Source organism: Podarcis filfolensis (genome assembly GCF_964270895.1).
Source record: "Podarcis filfolensis genome assembly, chromosome: 6".
NCBI lineage: Eukaryota > Metazoa > Chordata > Lepidosauria > Squamata > Lacertidae > Podarcis > Podarcis filfolensis.
This window is the reverse complement of record NC_139609.1, coordinates 84007330-84025262: the sequence shown is the minus strand read 5'-3', so window position 1 is coordinate 84025262 and position 17933 is coordinate 84007330. Positions and strand designations below refer to the sequence as shown.

Sequence of the window (17933 nt, the reverse complement as noted above, 5' to 3'; positions counted from 1 at the left end):
AGATTAGACAATATTGTCTATTTAATGAGCATCTATTTCTGATTTGCTTGTGGGGAAGGTAGATGATGTTGCCTCAAAAAAGTGCTATCCCACACTTCCCAGTGTGTTTTCCTGTCACTTAACTTACTGCAAAAAGTATGTTTTTGCACAACCTGAATTTGCCGGTATGTGATTAAATACCACCTCCAAATAGTGGCAGCCTGGAAGCAACCAGTGTGTGGCTGTGCACACCATGAAGAATTAGCCTGCAGCCATAGTCTTGAGCTCCCTTTTCAAAGGTTGAAGCCCTCAGTGATTATCAGATTGATACTGAGGTCTTACCAAAACTAAACGAAAGGATTTCCCTTTGAGAGAAGAACTGAAGGAGGAGCAGGAAGAAGGGATGCTTCTTTCCTTTTCAATTCTGGCATGGAAATGTTGCCCCCTGCATTTCCATACCTGCCCCCCAATGCAGGCTCCGAAATGAGACTCTCTTGCCTCTCTGTCCTTCCCTAAATATGCTCCTCTGAGCCCCTGCGCTGGCACCACCACTGGCAGAGGAAGAGGAGCGCACTGTCCCCGGCAGCGCGATCCCTGTGGGGTGCCATTGCGGCTGCCCCCCCGCCTGTGCTGGGCGCCACACCCCTGCAGATGCCTTGCCCCACCCCCAGGACATGCGCCAGCCCTGCCACCACCTGCTCTCCACCCCCCGGTGCCGGAGCATGAAGCTCTGCCACTGGGCACCACATCTCTACCAATATAACATCTAGTTCCATTCTATTTTTTAAAAACAAGCTGTGGGATGGACATATCTATCTATTTATGATCAGGACCACTTTTGCATGTTTCTTACTCATTATTCTGCTCCAATATGCTTCTGGGCTTTTTAAAAAATGTTTTGAAATATGTGTTTATTCTAATCCATTCGGCTTCAGCCCGAAATCACAATTTACTCTACGAGATGTACTATATATATGTAATGTAATGTAAGACTATTAATAAAACTTGTTACATTGCAAACCCCCCCCAAATATTACAAGATGCCAGTAGCCCTCCAATGGCCACCTTGCAGTGGGTACCCAACCCAAGTAGTCTTGTGTCCCTGAAACCTCTTGCCAGTTGGAGGACTGGGGACCACATGACAGGGTTCTTCTATATCTGAACAGGCAGGAATATTTGTCTCAATAAAACTTGAGAAGTGTGAAACCCAGTGGATATTGATTTGCCTATTAGTTTCAAGATGTGTAGATTAGAGGTCATTTTGCACAGGAATTGGCAAAGACTAAGTTCATCAAGGACTACTGAATAACCTTTAACTTGTTTTGTGTAATCCTACCTGGCTAGGAAAGGGGGAACTTGAAGGCAGATGACCGCCCAAAATCCAAAGCACTGCTGGTCTTACCATGGTAGACCAGAAGGTTAGGTGGGGTGTAAGTTAGCCAAGCTGTTCCTTTAAAAAAAGATTTGCATTGTCTGCAAAAATCCTATTGCCCCCAGGATGCTCTCCCAGGGGCCATAGGATTGTGTTTGTTGATTTAAGAGCAATAAATAATATCCCTGTTGAGCAATATTATGAACAGCTTCCCCTGTTTTTTTGTTTCATTTACGTTCAACGGGCAAAATGTAACATTCTCCGACAAGTTTCAGAGACAGCTAAAACCCGAAGCAAATGCATTTCCATACACAAAACTAGCTGTGTCCCCTCTAAATATCTGATGTTACCAGTTTAGCTTCTTGCTATTTGTTATGCAGTGCTTTGTGCAAGCAGAGAGAGACTCCAGCAGAAAGCATTCAGAATTGATATCCTTCCTTCTTGCTAGGCTCAGCCAAGCCAGGGAGATTTCCTTGGAGCAATCTGAGCGCCAAATACTACCACCCTGTCTTTCAAAAACATACAAAGCCCTGTATATTTGATATCTTGTAGGCTCCTGCTTGGCTTCAAAGGGAGATTATATTTGCTGGGCAAGTTGTCGATAAAACATAAAATATGAATGAAATAGTAATTTTATGACCGATACACTGCCAATGCAGTTGTCACAAGCCTTGCTGTAGCCGGACTTGCCAGGTGTATGGGCGAACACCGTTCTCCCCGCTCAATGATTTTTTATTGTTCAAAAACATTTCTCTCTCTCTCTCTCTCTCAAGCTAAGCCAAGGAAAAATCTTGAAAATTATGAACATGGTGAAAAACAAAGAACTGAGCGTCGAAGAAGCCCTGGATTTAGCAGAAAGAGAGAGAAATGAAGAAGAAAAAGAAGAAAAGCAGATTGCATCGTGGGCGGTAAGGTACCCTACCTTCCTTCCATGTGCAATATGTTTACTAACAAAACATATTTTATTTATTTATATTTATGTATGATTTTATGCAGTAATCATACATAATCAGAAGCTGCCGCTTCTCTCTGCCACAGACTCTCCCAACTCACTAAGTGTCAAGGTGGTGTTCCCTCTTTGCAGTAACACTCCAGTACACTCAGTGTGATATTTACAGTCTTTATTACATATATACAAAAGAACAGCTACAGTTCAAAATCATGAGTCCGAACCTGTCGAGTCAAATTCAGGCAGTGGCTTCTTTCGATTCCGGCGCCAACAAAGTAGGCGTGGAAACCTCGCGAGACGTCTTTGATCTTTACATTTCATTTCCCTCCTTGCCTGTGCTGATGTGAATGATCCCCCCCTTTCTGAGTCTGAACTCGGCTCTGGTGGGTTATAGGGCTCTTCCCCATCTCTGACCCCCTGCTCCGCCTGACTGCTCTCCACCCCCTGTTCTGCTTCATGCGTCATTTCCCTGTCTTCCTCTTCTGACAGTTCCTGCTCAGAAACCTCCCCTGCTACTGACGAAGCAGCACGTTCTGGCTCTTCCCTGACACTAAGCCCGGTTACCTCTTCATCTTCTGACACCTGCTCTTTCCCAACCTTCTCCCTCTGATTATTCATTGTCATCCCGGCCTCTGAGTCTTCTTCCCTTGGGGATTCCCCAGCTGGCTCCTCCCACCTTTCCTCTGCATCCAACCAGTCGGTCACATAATGGGACCCAAACAACTGCCCAAGAAATCCCACATGTTGATGGCAGGGCTGCATTCAACCCATCCAGATCTTGCCTGGTGAGAGAAGGAACACTGTCTCTGATGTAGAATCTCATTCTTCCTGGAACTTAGCCATTCCTCCCCTTTCAAGGTGCCTCTCATCCATCCATCCCTCAGAGGGGCTCTGAACAGTCTGAGATTTTGCTCTGTTTCAGTGTTCTGTTCATTGGGAAAATGCTACACGGAAAGCCAATAAGGCATGGCTGCAATTCATACATGGCAGCTATTGTTCATTGCCTGTTCCTTTTCCTCCTCCCTTCTTTTTGCAGCCCTCTTTTCATTTCTGTTGTTGTTGTTGTTGCTGCTGCTGCTGCTGCTGCTTCCACCAATTGTTTGCTGCACATGCTGTGTGGTGTCGCCCCAGCTTACCTGATGATGAAAGTTATTGGTTGTGTTTGGCAGCTCCGGGTCAGCTTGAGTTGCAAGCACAATACATAAAATTGCGCCACTGCATTGATACAGCAGCCACAGTAATTGGCTCCAACAGCAGCCCATGGAATCGGGAGCGCTTTCAATAGCTCTTAGGAGAGCTATTGAAAGCGTTTACAATTTGCCAAGTTACTCAGATTGCAAGCATAAATAGGATTAAATAGGCAACTTTGATTTGTGAATATAGAACACCTTGTTTCTGCATTATTCTGAACTATCGGCCTGCCCTTTATCTGTCTTGGCTGGTTTGCTTACAGGTCCCTTCCTCTCCCTTTTATGCTCCAAGTTCCCACTGCTCACAAATCATTAGGATTTGTGGATGCTGAACACTTCCAAAAATCAATCCATTAAGGTGCTACAATTCATCCCAGGGCAGATGTGCTGCAAATCATGGAGACACAAAAGGGAACAGTGCAGTAAGATGAACAGAAGGAGAGCAATGACTTATTCAAGTACGCTAATCTCTTGCAGGATTCCCTGGACTTGCCAAACACCTCGCAATTCAACTTCATTGTCTACAAATATAACCGCTACCGGTGGCAGAAAAGGATTTTGCAGGTAACTCTACAAATGTAACTTTCCCCCTTTTCTAAACACAACAGTTTATGGGTGAAACTCCCCATGATTTGTGTGTTCTAACTTGCAGGTTAGGTGATGGAGATCTATGAGTGCTGCCAAAGTCAAAGGGCCAGACCATTCCTTTCCACTGAATTATAAGTGGTAAAGTGTTGGAAGTGCAACAGAAGGGATTATTCAATGTGTAACTTAATGGTTAATTGCCTTCACAGTATTAGCCAACTACCCAAGAGGGTGGAGGTGGTGGTGTTTAGTGACCAGGCAGCATGGCGTGATCTTCACTGAGGTAGTATGCACCTTGAGGGAGTTTTTCTTCTGTGTGTTTGGTTGAATGGCTGCCTGCAATGTAAGAAAGACAAAACCTCTTTGCTTATGTCTCCTCAAATCATACATTTTTGTCCAGATTTCCTGTGTTACCACAGTACAGTGTAACCAGGATTTATTTTCTCTCTTGTCTCCATCTGTGTTATTTAAGTGACTTTGCTAACATAAATCTCTTCCTGGACTTCCAGTTGCAGGTGGTTTGTGTGTCTATGGAATTTCCCATCTAAAACATTTCAGCACCTACAGAACAGGCATGCCATTGAAAACGTTTCTTCCTGATTTACTCTTTTTCTATGCAGGGATTTTATTTTTTCATGCATGCATGAAGTCAAAAGTGTTGATCCAAAAACAGTGTGCGCGTTTTAAGACATGGAACAGGAACTAAAGCAGCAAACCTCACACCGTTTCCCAAGTAGTAGGAGAAACTGACATGAATCTTTGCAACAAATTCATGCACAGTACAATTGCATCTTACTCGCATTTAACTTGTGCGATTTCATACAATTGCACAAGTTAAATCCAAGGAAGGCGGAGACCTTGAAAGCTCTATTTGCACTGGGCCTGCTTGGGTTTATTGGTGCAGAAAGAGCTTTTAAGCTCTCTGCCTTGCTTTGGGCCGGGGGGGGGGGGGGTAGGGGTGGAGTTCAAGGCTTGCTCAGCATGCTGGTTCTGTGATGCTTTTGCAAGTTCTCAAGGGTGCTCAGAGTTCTTGTGAGAGCATCCCTAGTTTTTTCTCTCTCTCTCTTTCCCCCTCATCTGCTAGCACTGGGGCAGCTCCAAGGGTTTGGATATGTGATTTTCATGTATGTACAGAACCCTTGGAACTGAAAACCCATTTAAGATGCAATCATACCGTAATAATCAGCCATCTTCCACATCCATCTTTGGACAGAATCAGGCAGCCGCAAAATTAATTTAGGATTGTTTTGTTAAAGTTGGCATTCGGCACAGTTTGAATGTTCACTGTAATGCACACACACACACAAACAGCAAAAAAACTGAACCTTTCTCATCATTCATACTTTGACCCCTAATCAATTTCCAGTCAATGGCTTACCAACCAAACCTTTGTTTGCCATCAGGTTCATTAGAAGCTCTGCCTCCCTTGCTGCTGAAATTTGGAAGTATTTAATAATTAGTCGGCAGGAAATCACAGTGTGTAGGTTTAGTGCTACTGCTTAGCCGTCCAGCCTGGAGTGTGTTCTCTCTTTCAGCCACTTACTACATTTTCACACATGATTAGAAATCAATGCTGTGTACTGGAGTGAGACAGTCAATACTCCTGGCTGTGATTTTCATCTCTGACTGTATCCTGCTGTGCAAACAACTCACAGCACAGGGGAATTCTTTGTTTGAAGATACCTCCTTAGCTTGCTTTTCATTGGTCATTTCCTAGCAGAATTACCCTGGTGGAGAGGTGGAAAGTACCTTAGGGCGAGGCATGATGTCATCACTTTTATTCAACACCGAAACAAGATATTCTGGCCCTTTGTGAACAATACATCATGGATAATCTTCCAGTGAGCTGCCTTCAGATAATCAGATTGCTTCTGCATGGTATCTATCTTGGAAAGCAGAAGTCAAACTGTGCGAAAGTATAGCAACCGACTGGTGTTATAATGGCTTGTCTAGCTATAAGCAACAGCCTGCAAATACTACTGTCCTGGGAAGTACACTCATAATCAACTCCTTAACCTCTTTTCAGGTTCTGCATAGCAACTAGAGTCAGAATGGCTTGTCAGTCGGTACTCAGTGCATGTATCTGTTGCCCAGGAAAACTCAACCACAATAAATTCATTTGCCATAATAAGAACGAAAATGGAAGGAAGCCATTCTGGAGTGGAGCAGAGTTGGCAATCTCCTCTCCCTCTGGAAGCGATCTTGGATCTTTAAGCAGCTGCCCAGCCAAATTCAAGAGTACAAATTCAAGGGTAACTTTCCACCTCTCTGTCCCCCCCCCCCTCGCAAATTCCCACAGCAGGAAAAGTTTCAGATGCCTACCTCTCAAGCCAGTTTATGACATAAAAAATACATAGCTACAGCATAGCAAAAGCAGTCATAAGCAATAAATTAAACTTAAACAAACAAACAAAAACAAACTGAACCATTTCCACGTATATTACAACAAAACTAAAATAAAGATGCAAAACCCCAATAGCCACAACATCCTGGCCAAGAGTCTGTTCGGCAACCTCAGCTGTTGTAGTCAGTCAGTCAGTCAGTTAGTTGGGGTCCTTCCCTTGTGGGCCAGGTGGGGAATGGTCTGCAAGGCAGGGAGTAGGCCTCAAGTATTCACAGCCCGATGGCAAATGGATAATTCATTTGCTAATAGTAAGCACCAGCAAATACAGGGTTAATTTAGTTCCGGACTGAGCTCAGCAGGGGAACTCAGTAGGGAGGCTCAGCTTTCAACATCAAAGCAAAAACAAAGCAGCAAAAGGTTGCCCTTTAGCATGGCTGGTGGTGTACAAGCCCACTGGGCTTGGCAGAAGACAGACACCCAAGATCTGAAACACCTGGATTTCAGCTGATAGAGGCTCGCTTGGAAGCTGCCTGCTCAGCTGTAGTTTCTAAGCGGGTGGAGCATAGCACATTTTGCCTTCTTGCTGAAACAGGCAAGCAGGGGGGCCTGATCCTATGTAAGGTGGAGGGAGTAAAGTTCCAGTGCATTCAATGAGGCTTGTGTAAGATTGCGGCCTAATGCAGCTCCTTTCAGTTCAATTAAAAACAAACAAACTTGAGTTTATTTTCATGAGTTATTAAGCTGAGATAACAACCCCCACCCAACCTTCCAATGATCCCTGTTTTGTGCTCATTGGTACATCTTTCAATCTTTATTATTATGATGGCCACAGATCAGTAACTAAGTTACAGTCAAACAAATGCAATTTGTGATTTGCAGTTTACAGAGCAGCAAAAGAGTGTTAGGAATTAGCAGCACACCATAAAAAAGGACTAAGTAATGTGTGTGTTACAGATAGGTAGCCGTGTTGGTCTGCCATAGTTCTGTTTCAGTGTATCTGAAGAAGTGTGCATGCACACGAAAGCTCATACCAAGAACTAACTTAGTTGGTCTTTAATGTGTGTGTGTTGTCACTCTTAGAATGCATCACTGAGTGTTGGTTTGGTGGGTAGAGAGATTTAACCATCCCCGGGGCTAACACACAGAATAGTGCCACTTGGTTAGTGATTTCAAAGCAACTAAAGGAGGGAGTTGTAAAAGTTATCTACCTGGGAATTTGTAAAATGGGTGTGATACATAAGGAATGAATGTCCTCGTAATAGAAGCAGTAAAGCGCCTTGGTGAATATGTGAAGGATATTCCTTGGTGAAGGATGCTTTTTAGAAAATGTGCTAGCATGGGATACTAGAGTGATTCATTTTTCTCCAAGAATGAGCTGAATGTGTGTTCAGCTTTGGGGGAAATGAGACAAAGAGGAGATGCAGATAGGGTGTCTATGTGTGTCGAGTGCTTTTGCCAAATGTATTGCTCTGCCAAACTTTGACCACATCAGTGAGGCTGAGGGGGTGGGGTGTCTTGTCATCTGGGCAGCCCAGGACCTCCACACACACTGCCCAACCTCGTGCCTCAGGGAGGTCACTTTGGTGCTGCTAACATAGTGGTTTGACTGGAAGTGCACTCCATTGTCTCTCAAGACAGACATCGCTGATGCCAACAACTAAATACAAACAACTGGGGGGGGGGGAGAGAACACAGAGGGCAGAGGGAATTGTATGTTCTTCGTCACCATCTGCTCCCCACATCTTCAAGTATGTCCATGCAGGGCTGTCTTACCCATAGGCACTAGGGGTGCGGGGCACCTGGGCACCGGGCTCTCAGGGGTGCCAGGCTGAGAATCTGGGGCCTGAGAGTTGAGTCCGGGGAAGAGCCCGCCTGTTGGTCGAAGTGCCACAGTGGGCTCTTATTCTACAGGTGGCTCTGCGTCGTGAGTTTGGGGGCGACTGAGCCAGCGAGACACTGAGGCGGCTGGCTGGCTCCACCCCCCTGCACACCTGGGACTGGGCAACCGGTGATGGACGGATGCCAGGCGGATCTTTGCACCCTGGGGCCGCATATGCTGAAGACAGCCCTGTGTCCATGCCACTCTTTGTGAAGCAGGGTATTAGAGTCTAGACTTAATAGTCTCCCTCTTTTAGATTGCAATGCATATTGCTTCACTTCAGAACGAGGCAAGCCAGCCTAGCTGCATTTGGAGTCCTTTCTGTTAAAGGGCCCCTGGACATCTGCCCTCAAATCCTTCCCTGATGGTGCAAGTGAAGGTACTAGACTGAATCAAGCATTTGCATCTGGCTAATATCCTTCCATACAAGCTGAGGTTCTTGCCTTAGGTAGAGCAAGAGGCTGGAAAATTTCAAAGGAAATAACACTTCAAAATGATAAATCGATGCATATTTATCACAAGAAAACGGGATAAGGAAGCAGCAGACAGAATCAATCTCTATTCGGTCACTAACTTAAATAAATATGTTATGGTGACTAAGTGATGAAGAGAATGTTTGTCTTGATTATTATCATCAATAAAAAGATACATTTTCTCAGTCTTTTTTTTTTTAAAAAAAAACCCAAATGGCTGCGCATCTTAATTTGAGGAGAGGCTGTTGGCTCTTCACTAGGGAGAAAAGACTGGCTGTGAAAAATACCTCACCAAGAAAAATCACTGTTTCCCCCACAGATTGATCTGAGCACCGAGACAATTTTTAACATAGAGAAAGGGATAATCAAAAAACAGTTCCCGTTTCCCCAAGTCAAATCCTGTGCATACAGTGAAGGAAGACGTTTCAGAATTAACTTCCATGGACGCGAGGACTATATACTGGAAGCAGCATCGGTGGATGATAAAAATAAGGTAAGTGATGTTGAAAAGCTCCCAGCAATTCCATTTAGTCTGGCTGTTAACCAGAAGGTTGGTGGTTCAAGCCCACCCAGGGACGGTTGTGGGCAGAATTCCTGCATTGCAGGGGTTTGGACTAGATGATCCTTGGGGTCTCTTCTAACTCTATAATTCCATGATTCTACGAACCCTGCTTCTTCCAATGTTTGCTTTGCAGATAACACATCTCCTGAGTAAGATTATACAGCGTAACGCCTGCAGAGGGCTGGCAGAACCTTGCTGTGGTGAGCCTGAAAAATGTGATGTGATCCACGAAGGAATTTTGGATCTACAGCTAGAGACACCAAAGTCCATTAAATGGGTGAAGTACGAAACTTAGAGATAACTGAAGTAACGACAGTGCCTTATTTAGAGTGCACTCCTATGCATGTTTGCTTGCAAGTGAGTCCCATTAAGCACTCAAGAAAGGGCTCATTCACATTTCTGCTTGCCCTATCCCTAGAAAGAATGGGCCCAAGCAGTTTTCTGCTTATCGCATGCTTTCAAGGCATGGGTCCCAGCAGTTTTGTCTTTGCCCTGCTGTTTCCCCCTGGAAAACCTGCTCTCTAGCGCTAATTCGGAACAAACACCAATCTTTGGAAAACCCGATTCAGCACTGAAGGTTGGGCTTCCCTGGGGGAAAACAGTGGGGCAAATGAAGGTGTGGATAATCCCTAAATTTCTTTAGGACTCCGGCCTCAGTTAATTAATTTACTGAGAATGTTTTAAAACCCCATTTAAATTAATAAAATTCCCAAGGTGGCTTGCGGGTTTTTTTTAAAAATCAAATTCAAATACCATTAAAACACTCCTTTTAAACAACAGTGTTAAAATAATAATGAGAACATAAAAAAGAATAAATCACATTGATAAACTGGGATAAAACGCCAATATTAATTAGTGAATATGTTTTCGTTATAGGGAAGACTGTGACCAAGTGACATGAGTGCCTCTGGTCCAACTGCTAAACACTGATGGGTAACTTTGGGCTCCCCAAACACCCTTTTAATTGTGCACCATGATGCTTTATGCTCATGATGCTACCGGGGGTGGGGGGTGGGGGGTGGGGTCACAAATGACCCTGCTTTCAGTGCTGTTTGCAACTGCAAAAGTTTTTGGGTGGTCACACTGCTTCATTTCCAATTTGTGCATAACCTGTAACTTCCTGCTGAAATCCTGTATCCTTTTATACTGCAGATGTTCTGGGGTTTTGTTTTTGTCCTGCTTTTGTTGTGGTCCACAGGCCCTCTGAGCAGCAGTAATGTGGTAGCAGTGGGGAAGCACCCCAGAACAAATTGAAGCAGAATAAACCCACCACTAATGCGCTATTATTGTGTAAAGAGCATCTTGCAAAATACACCCACAATAAAGCTCCCATCTGTAGGGACCCCGTTCTCCTTTCTTAAGAGTAGTTATCTTTAAATTGGACTTGAACCAGATAGCCCTTCAAATAGTTGACTTTCCTTTGTAAAGCAGGGCATATGGCCTCCTAGATGTTAAATTACTTACTGCATTTATATATCACACTTTTGCCCAAGGAGGTTTTACAATTTTATGATTCTCCCATCATTCATCAGCAGTTAAAAATAAAACCCAACCCAACACAACCAACCCCTTCTCCCAGCCTTCCTTCTTCCTTCTCAAAGGGCAGATGATGTTCCTCCAGCTGTGTGGGGGAAGGGAACAGTATGAGTGGTGCAGGCCCTGCATTACAGAGGATTGGACTAGATGACTGCTTGGATCCCTTCTAACCCTATAATTCCATGATTCTACAGTGGTGTCTCTGCCTGCCTCTGTCACTCCCTTCTCAATGGTCTTTGCATCTCATGTGCAGGTTTTAACAAATGTAATTTCCTTTAACTGTGTGTTTGTGTGTGAGAGACAGACAGACAGACAGACAGACAGACAGACAGAGAATGAATAAATGGGATCTGAGCAGGCATGAAGTCAGGTGCCAATGGCAGATTTCCTCTGAAAGCAAATACTAGCTGCAGAAGATGGATTGCCTTCAGGACTGTGGCAGGGGAAGAAAGGGTTAAATTCCCCCTTCCCTGCTTGCTGTGGTCCCACTCAATATCAGCCCCCCACCAGCTGACACAATTCCATTTTTTAAAAATCTTGCATGTTAGATTCAAAGATGCATTCAACGTGTGTAGCAGGGATGAGCAACCTGTAGCATGCTAGGTGTTGCTGGGTTCCAGCTCTCACCATCCCTGATCTTTGGCCAGGCTGATGAGAGTTGGAGTCCAACAGCGTCCAGAGGGCAACAGGTCCTCCATTCCTGTAGCTTGGCCTTGAGTCTCTGGTCCTTTTCTGCAGATCTGATCCAAAATGCAGTGGTTTCATGCGCTGAAGCCAACTGTTAAAAAAAGAATGACTCAAGCGAAGCTGTATCTCATGGGAGCAATGGGAGACTTTCGTTGTTTGTGTGCTTTGCTGCAATACTGAATGAAGGTTAATTGAGCCAGACGTGTCTTCAAACACATTTTGGGTGCTTGGGGAGAAAACACTCACTGTCCCGCCGGGCTCTTCTACATAGCTGTTTATATACCAAACGCTCCCAAGGCCACCCAAAACTCAGAACTAGCCTTCTTTGATTTCAGTCAATTGCCCCACAAACCCAGGGTGTATTCTTTGCTGTCTCTACCAGCTCCCTTTGCAGCTTGTTGCCTTGTGTTAGAATGGAGGTGTGGAGGAAACCTGGAAAAAGAACAACCTTTAGAAGAAAGACAAGGGTTATGATTTGAATTCCTAGAGCCCTAGAAGTCCTCTTTACCTCCCTGGCTTTTCTACAGAGTATTCCTGGACATTATATATTCCAACTCAAGAAGTAGAGAATCTTTCACTGGAGAGAGTTTTTTATGCACCACCCCAGTCTCCAGGAGACACCAGATGGGGCTGAGCTTTACTCAGGGTTTGGTTTCCTAGGAATGAAGGTCAGCAGAGACTCTGGTGTCTTTAGGATATATGGTTTTATTTACACATATATACAACCTTGGCATAGGATGGAAGGGCTCATAGCATTAACACTAGCACAGATTTTGCTTCCCTTTTAGGGACCCTCAAAATCCAGTACAGACCAAACACATTTCCCTGTCTCCAGTTTTCAGCATCCAGCTTTTCAACTCTCTCTTTCACACACACACACACACACACACACACACACACACACACACACACTTACTCACACACACACATACACACACACAACTCTGGCTAAACCCAGTGAGGGTGCTGGGAAAAGCCCACCCATTTGTTTCTATGACAACGTCTTTGGATTTGTAAATCTCGGTACTTAACCAACCGGCCAAAGCCATTGCCTTGACAAAGGAACTGATTCGGTAAGCTTGCTCCTATATATTCTACTCCCACAGATAGAGGATCCCAAGAATTGGAAGGGGCCTAAGCCAGGTACCACCAGACTGATTCCCCCCCAAAACTGACAAGAGAACCAGATGAATTGTTCCTATGGCCAGTCCATCTCCCCACCTTTCCCCAAACATTCACCTTCCCTGTCATTTCCTGAACATTGCAAACCCTTCTTGTACTAATACCTCTCTTGAAGCTAATATCTAACCCTCTCTTAAAGCTCAAAACTATTTCTTTGGAGAGAAAACACCTGAATTTGCATGCCTAGATTGGAGCAGGTATCTCTCTGATGCCAGTTTTGGGTAACAGCAAAAGCAGAAACATGAAACTGTCCCTCAACACACAAGCGAATTGACAAGGATGCCATTTTTTTGTAACACTAAATGCAAGAGATTTCAGTGGAGAGGGCAAGATTCTTAGTGAGAGGCCTGCTCTTGGAAACTTTCAAGGCTGAATGGTGAAAAAGAGACAAACTCCATAATCTAAACAAAAACAGTAGTGGCCGCAGGATGTAGTTTAACAAATCAATGGAGGATAATCGTTCAGCCCGGACACTGAGGTCCAGCGCCGAGGGCCTTCTGGCAGTTCCCTCACTGGAAGAAGTGAGGTTACAGGGAACCAGGCAGAGGGCCTTCTTGGTAGTGGTGCCCGCCCTGTGGAATGCCCTCCCAGCAGATGTCAAGGAAATAAGCAACTTGTTGTTGTTGTTTAGTCGTTTAGTCGTGTCCGACTCTTTGTGACCCCATGGACCAGAGCACGCCAGGCACTCCTGTCTTCCACTGCCTCCCACAGTTTGGTCAAACTCATGCTGGTAGCTTCGAGAACACTGTCCAACCATCTCGTCTTCTGTCGTCCCCTTCTCCTTGTGCCCTCCATGTTTCCCAACATCAGGGTCTTTTCCAGGGAGTCTTCTCTTCTCATGAGGTGGCCAAAGTATTGGAGCCTCAGCTTCATGACCTGTCCTTCCAGTGAGCACTCAGGGCTGATTTCCTTAAGAATGGAGAGGTTTGATCTTGCAGTCCATAAGCAACTATCTTACTTCTAAAAGACACCTGAAGGCAGCCCTGTTTAGGGAAGTTTTTAATGTTTAATGCTGTATTGTGTTTTTAAGATTCGGTTGGGAGCCAACCAGAGTGGCTGGGGAAACCCAGCCAGATGGGTGGGCTAATAATAATAATAATAATAGTAATAATAATAATGGCTAACGAAGGGCTGCAAGTCATGATGGCTGTGCATTGTCTCTGGTATCAGAGACAATGTGCATGTCTCAATGCAAGTTGCTGGGAACTGTGGGGAGCACAAGTGGGGAGAGGGAGATTTCATTCATGTCCTACTTGCGGGCTTTCCATAGACACTTGGTAAGCCACTGCTAGAACAGGATGTGAGACTAGATGGACCTTTGTCTCGAGCCAGTATTAAGCAGCATTATACACTATTGATTGGGAACTTAATAAGATCTGCCGAAATGTAGTTGGCCACTAAGCAGAGAATGCGACCGGCTGAATAAAGCTTGGCATGTTGTGAACGTGTCAGAGATTACTGAGATAGTACGACTGAGAGGACGGCATAAGCCGGAGCAGTCTGAAAGTCCATGATCCATCAGTTATATGAAAACTAAATACAACTCAATATGATTTGATGCATTTTCATTGTTGAAATGAAAAATAAGCTCAGGGGGACATAGATAAATGGCTAAGCATAATTTCCTTGAGAGATGAGAAGAAGAAATCTAGGGTGGCATTCAACTCAGAGCAGAGCAGCTGGAATCAATGGGCCTAACACAGTCATGTCCATTCATTTCAATGGCCCTGCTTTGAGTAAAGCCCTCCATAAAGTTGAACATCATATACTGTATAAACATATGGCAGTAGTTGTAATTTACTATTATTTTATGTTTTCCCTCTTTTCTTTGTCTAGGTGTACATTTGTATTCCTTTAATAACATAAAAGGAGCATTTGGTGAGATTACTTTTTAAAATATATAGCAATGCCATCGACATAAATTGTAAGAAAACAAAAAAACAAAAACAAAAGGGCTTCCCTCCCTCACTAGGTGGATTTCTGCCTTCCCTAATAGAAAGTGCATTTGTCATACACAGGGAAGAATTCAGTATAACCCTATGGCAATCGTTCTGTTGGCACCAGAGTTACAGCCTGCCAGAGCAAATGACCCCAGTCTCCTTCCCCAAGATGCTGTTCTCTGGACCCACTTGAGCTACTTTTTTGGGGGGGCACAGGGGAGAATGGGGGGAGAGTGCGGAAAAGCCCAATTGTGTTAGTGAAGGTCCTTGCACGGGGGCTTCCACTAGAAGGACTTGCTACCTTAATTTGGCCCTTAATCCCATTTGGCTTCTTATAACAAAGTCATTGTGCAGCGAAGCAGTGACCTTGGGTGCTTCCAAATGTTTCTTAATTGTGGGATGAGCACGCAATATTTTTCACAGCATCCATGTAGCACCACTGGCATCAAAATGCCGACACCCCTTCATGTGGATTTACCCTTTCTGGTTGAATATATAATACGATAAACAACAACAATATTATGCATTGGAAGCGATCCATTTGCAATATCTCACCTTGGTTAAGGCCCCATCTAGAAGCACTCTTCATGTGATTAGCGATGATGAATAATCATATATTGTCTGAAAAGCAGAGGACACAATAGACCTATTGAGGTGTTCAGTTTCTCACATGAGTGGGAGAGTGAGTCTATATTTGCTGGCCTCTCTTTCTTCATCACATCCATGCTGCCCTCCATGTGTTTGAGAAGAAGGGGGTTATGTAGCTCCCTGTGTGATGTAGCACCCTGGTTGCACAGGGTTCTACATTTACACAAATCCTACATATATAGAGCAGGCTCTTCATTTATTTATTTATTGCATTTATATCCCAGATTTCCTCTAAGGAGCTCAGAGTGGCAAGCACGATTCTGATTCTTACAGCAATCACGTGAGGTAGATTAAGTTGGGAGACAGTGACTAGTCCAAGGTGAGCTTCATGACTTGAGTGGAGGCTTGAATTCTGGTCCTCCAGGTCCTAGTCCAATGCTCTAACCATTGCACCACACCTCTCTCCCCATACATGGATGGCCATGGGAACACAATGGATTTTTGTTGTTCACCTTGTGGAGCAAAGCCCAAGTTTGCTTCCTTCATCAAAGCAACTGTTTGTTAAACAGTGAACAATTAAGCTGCAAGTTCTTTGTGAAAGGAATTTGAATGCAATAAGACGGCCAGCTCTGTTCAACTCTGACTCTGTACACAGATGTAGAGATAATGGATGCTTTCAGTTAGGAGTGGTAGCCAAAATGACTTGAATTCTTTATCTTTCAGCTAAGCTTTCAGGAGAGACAGTAAGTAAATCAGAACTAAACACAAAGGGTTGTATCTAATGCTAATTGTATTCAGACTAGACCCATTGAAAATAATGACCATGACTAACTTTGGCCTATTAATTTTTGTGAGTTTACTTACGTAATGCTTAATAATGCTTAGCTGGATAGAACCCACACAATCAGTAGTCAACTGGAGCCCTCTTGATGCTCCAGTGTTTGCCCCACACTGGAGTGGGGCTTGCCAATCCACCCTTGAGCCCTAGACTTCATATCCATCTGTAGTGACAGGGCCTTCCTACATGTACCTGTACATGCAAAGCATCCCATGTAATCCAGAACTCTGCATGATTGTGAGTCTGAGTTATGTGCAAAGATGTCAAAGATGTTCACTTATGTGTTCCATCTCCAGAATGGAAATACAAAAATACAATCAGTGGTTGTTTTCAGTCTGCAAATGGTGGTTAATTGATGACTCCTGCCACCTTCCCTTTGCACTGAATTTCCTTTGCACTGAACTGAGCCAGTGTGGTGTAGTGGTTAAGAGCGGTAGACTCGTAATCTGGTGAACCGGGTTCGATTCCCCACTCCTCCACATGCAGCTGCTGGGTGACCTTGGGCTAGTCACACTTCTTTGAAGTCTCTCAGCCCCACTCACCTCACAGAGTGTTTGTTGTGGGGGAGGAAGGGAAAAGAGAATGTTAGCCACTTTGAGACTCCTTTGGGTAGTGATAAAGTAGGATATCAAATCCAAACTCTTCTTCTTCTTATTATTACTTAAGTATGTAAAATTCTGCCACGGTGGATAGCAAGATGAATAACTTTGTTTTTGTTGGAAGCCAGACTGCAGTGGAATGGAAGCAGCGCTGCATGTGATGAACACGGGTCTTAATCAAAACAAATTATTTCTGCTTCTGCAGTTGAACTCCCCCCTTTTCCCTGTATGTCCCCACAAACTGTTCTTGAGGTTCCCTCAACCCTCCAGAGCAGATCTGAGGAGGGGGTGGGGGTGGGGAAGGAGAAGCAGGGAAAGTTCAGTAACTTGAAGGGACAAGTTAGTTTGCTACCACCCATTATTTCATTAATTTATGAATCACCTTCCCATAAGTCCCAAGGTGAGTTATATAAAAACAACTGAAAAGAGTTTTAAAACCAGTACAAAATATAACAATTAAGAGAGGTTTAAATAATAATAATAATAATAATAATAATAATAATAATAATAATAATAATAATAATTTATTATTTATACCCCGCCCATCTGGCTGAGTTTCCCCAGCCACTCTGGGCAGCTTCCAATCAAGTGTTAAAAACAATACAGCATTAAATATTTAAAACTTCCCTAAACAGGGCTGCCTTCGGATGTCTTTTAAAAAGAAGATAGCTGCTTATTTGCTTCACATCTGAAGCGAGGGCATTCCACAGGGCGGGCGCCACTACCGAGAAGGCCCTCTGTCTGGTTCCCTGTAACCTCACTTCTCGCAATGAGGGAACCGCCAGAAGGCCCTCGGTGCTGGATCTCAGTGTCCGGGCTGAATGATGGGGGTGGAGATGCTCCTTCAGGTATACAGGACCGAGGCCGTTTAGGGCTTTAAAGGTCAGCACCAACACTTTGAATTGTGCTTGGAAACGTCCTGGGAGCCAATGCAGATCTCTCAGGACGGGTGTTATGTGGTCCCGGCGGCCACTCCTAGTCACCAGTCTAGCTGCCACATTCTGTATTAATTGCAGTTTCCAGGTCACCTTCAAAGGTACCCCCACGTAGAGCTCATTGCAGTAGTCCAAGCGGGAGATAACTAGAGCATGCACCACTCTGGCAAGACAGTCTGCAGGCAGGTAGGGTCTCAGCCTGCGTACCAGATGGAGCTGGTAGACAGCTGCCCTGGACACAGAATTAACCTGCGCCTCCGTGGACAGCTGTGAGTCCAAAATGACTCCCAGGCTG

The 17933-nt window shown here is 44.4% G+C and overlaps 1 protein-coding gene and 1 long non-coding RNA gene across 4 annotated transcripts in view; both read left to right on the top strand.

Annotated features, from left to right (window-relative positions):
• LOC310764837 overlaps positions 1-17933 on the top strand; it is a 392409-nt gene that overhangs the window by 185406 nt on the left and 189070 nt on the right. The window lies entirely within an intron of this gene.
• The window catches only part of LOC310764493, a 76629-nt gene that overhangs the window by 24823 nt on the left and 33873 nt on the right, over positions 1-17933 (top strand). For 2 of the 3 annotated variants that reach the window (XM_083618586.1, XM_083618587.1), the window contains exons 2-5: positions 2125-2259; positions 3968-4054; positions 9091-9264; positions 9467-9615. In XM_083618586.1, the coding sequence (XP_083474712.1) occupies positions 2125-2259; positions 3968-4054; positions 9091-9264; positions 9467-9615 (545 nt within the window). The remainder of the gene's footprint in view (positions 1-2124; positions 2260-3967; positions 4055-9090; positions 9265-9466; positions 9616-17933) is intronic. The other variant, XM_083618588.1, reaches the window with a different exon arrangement.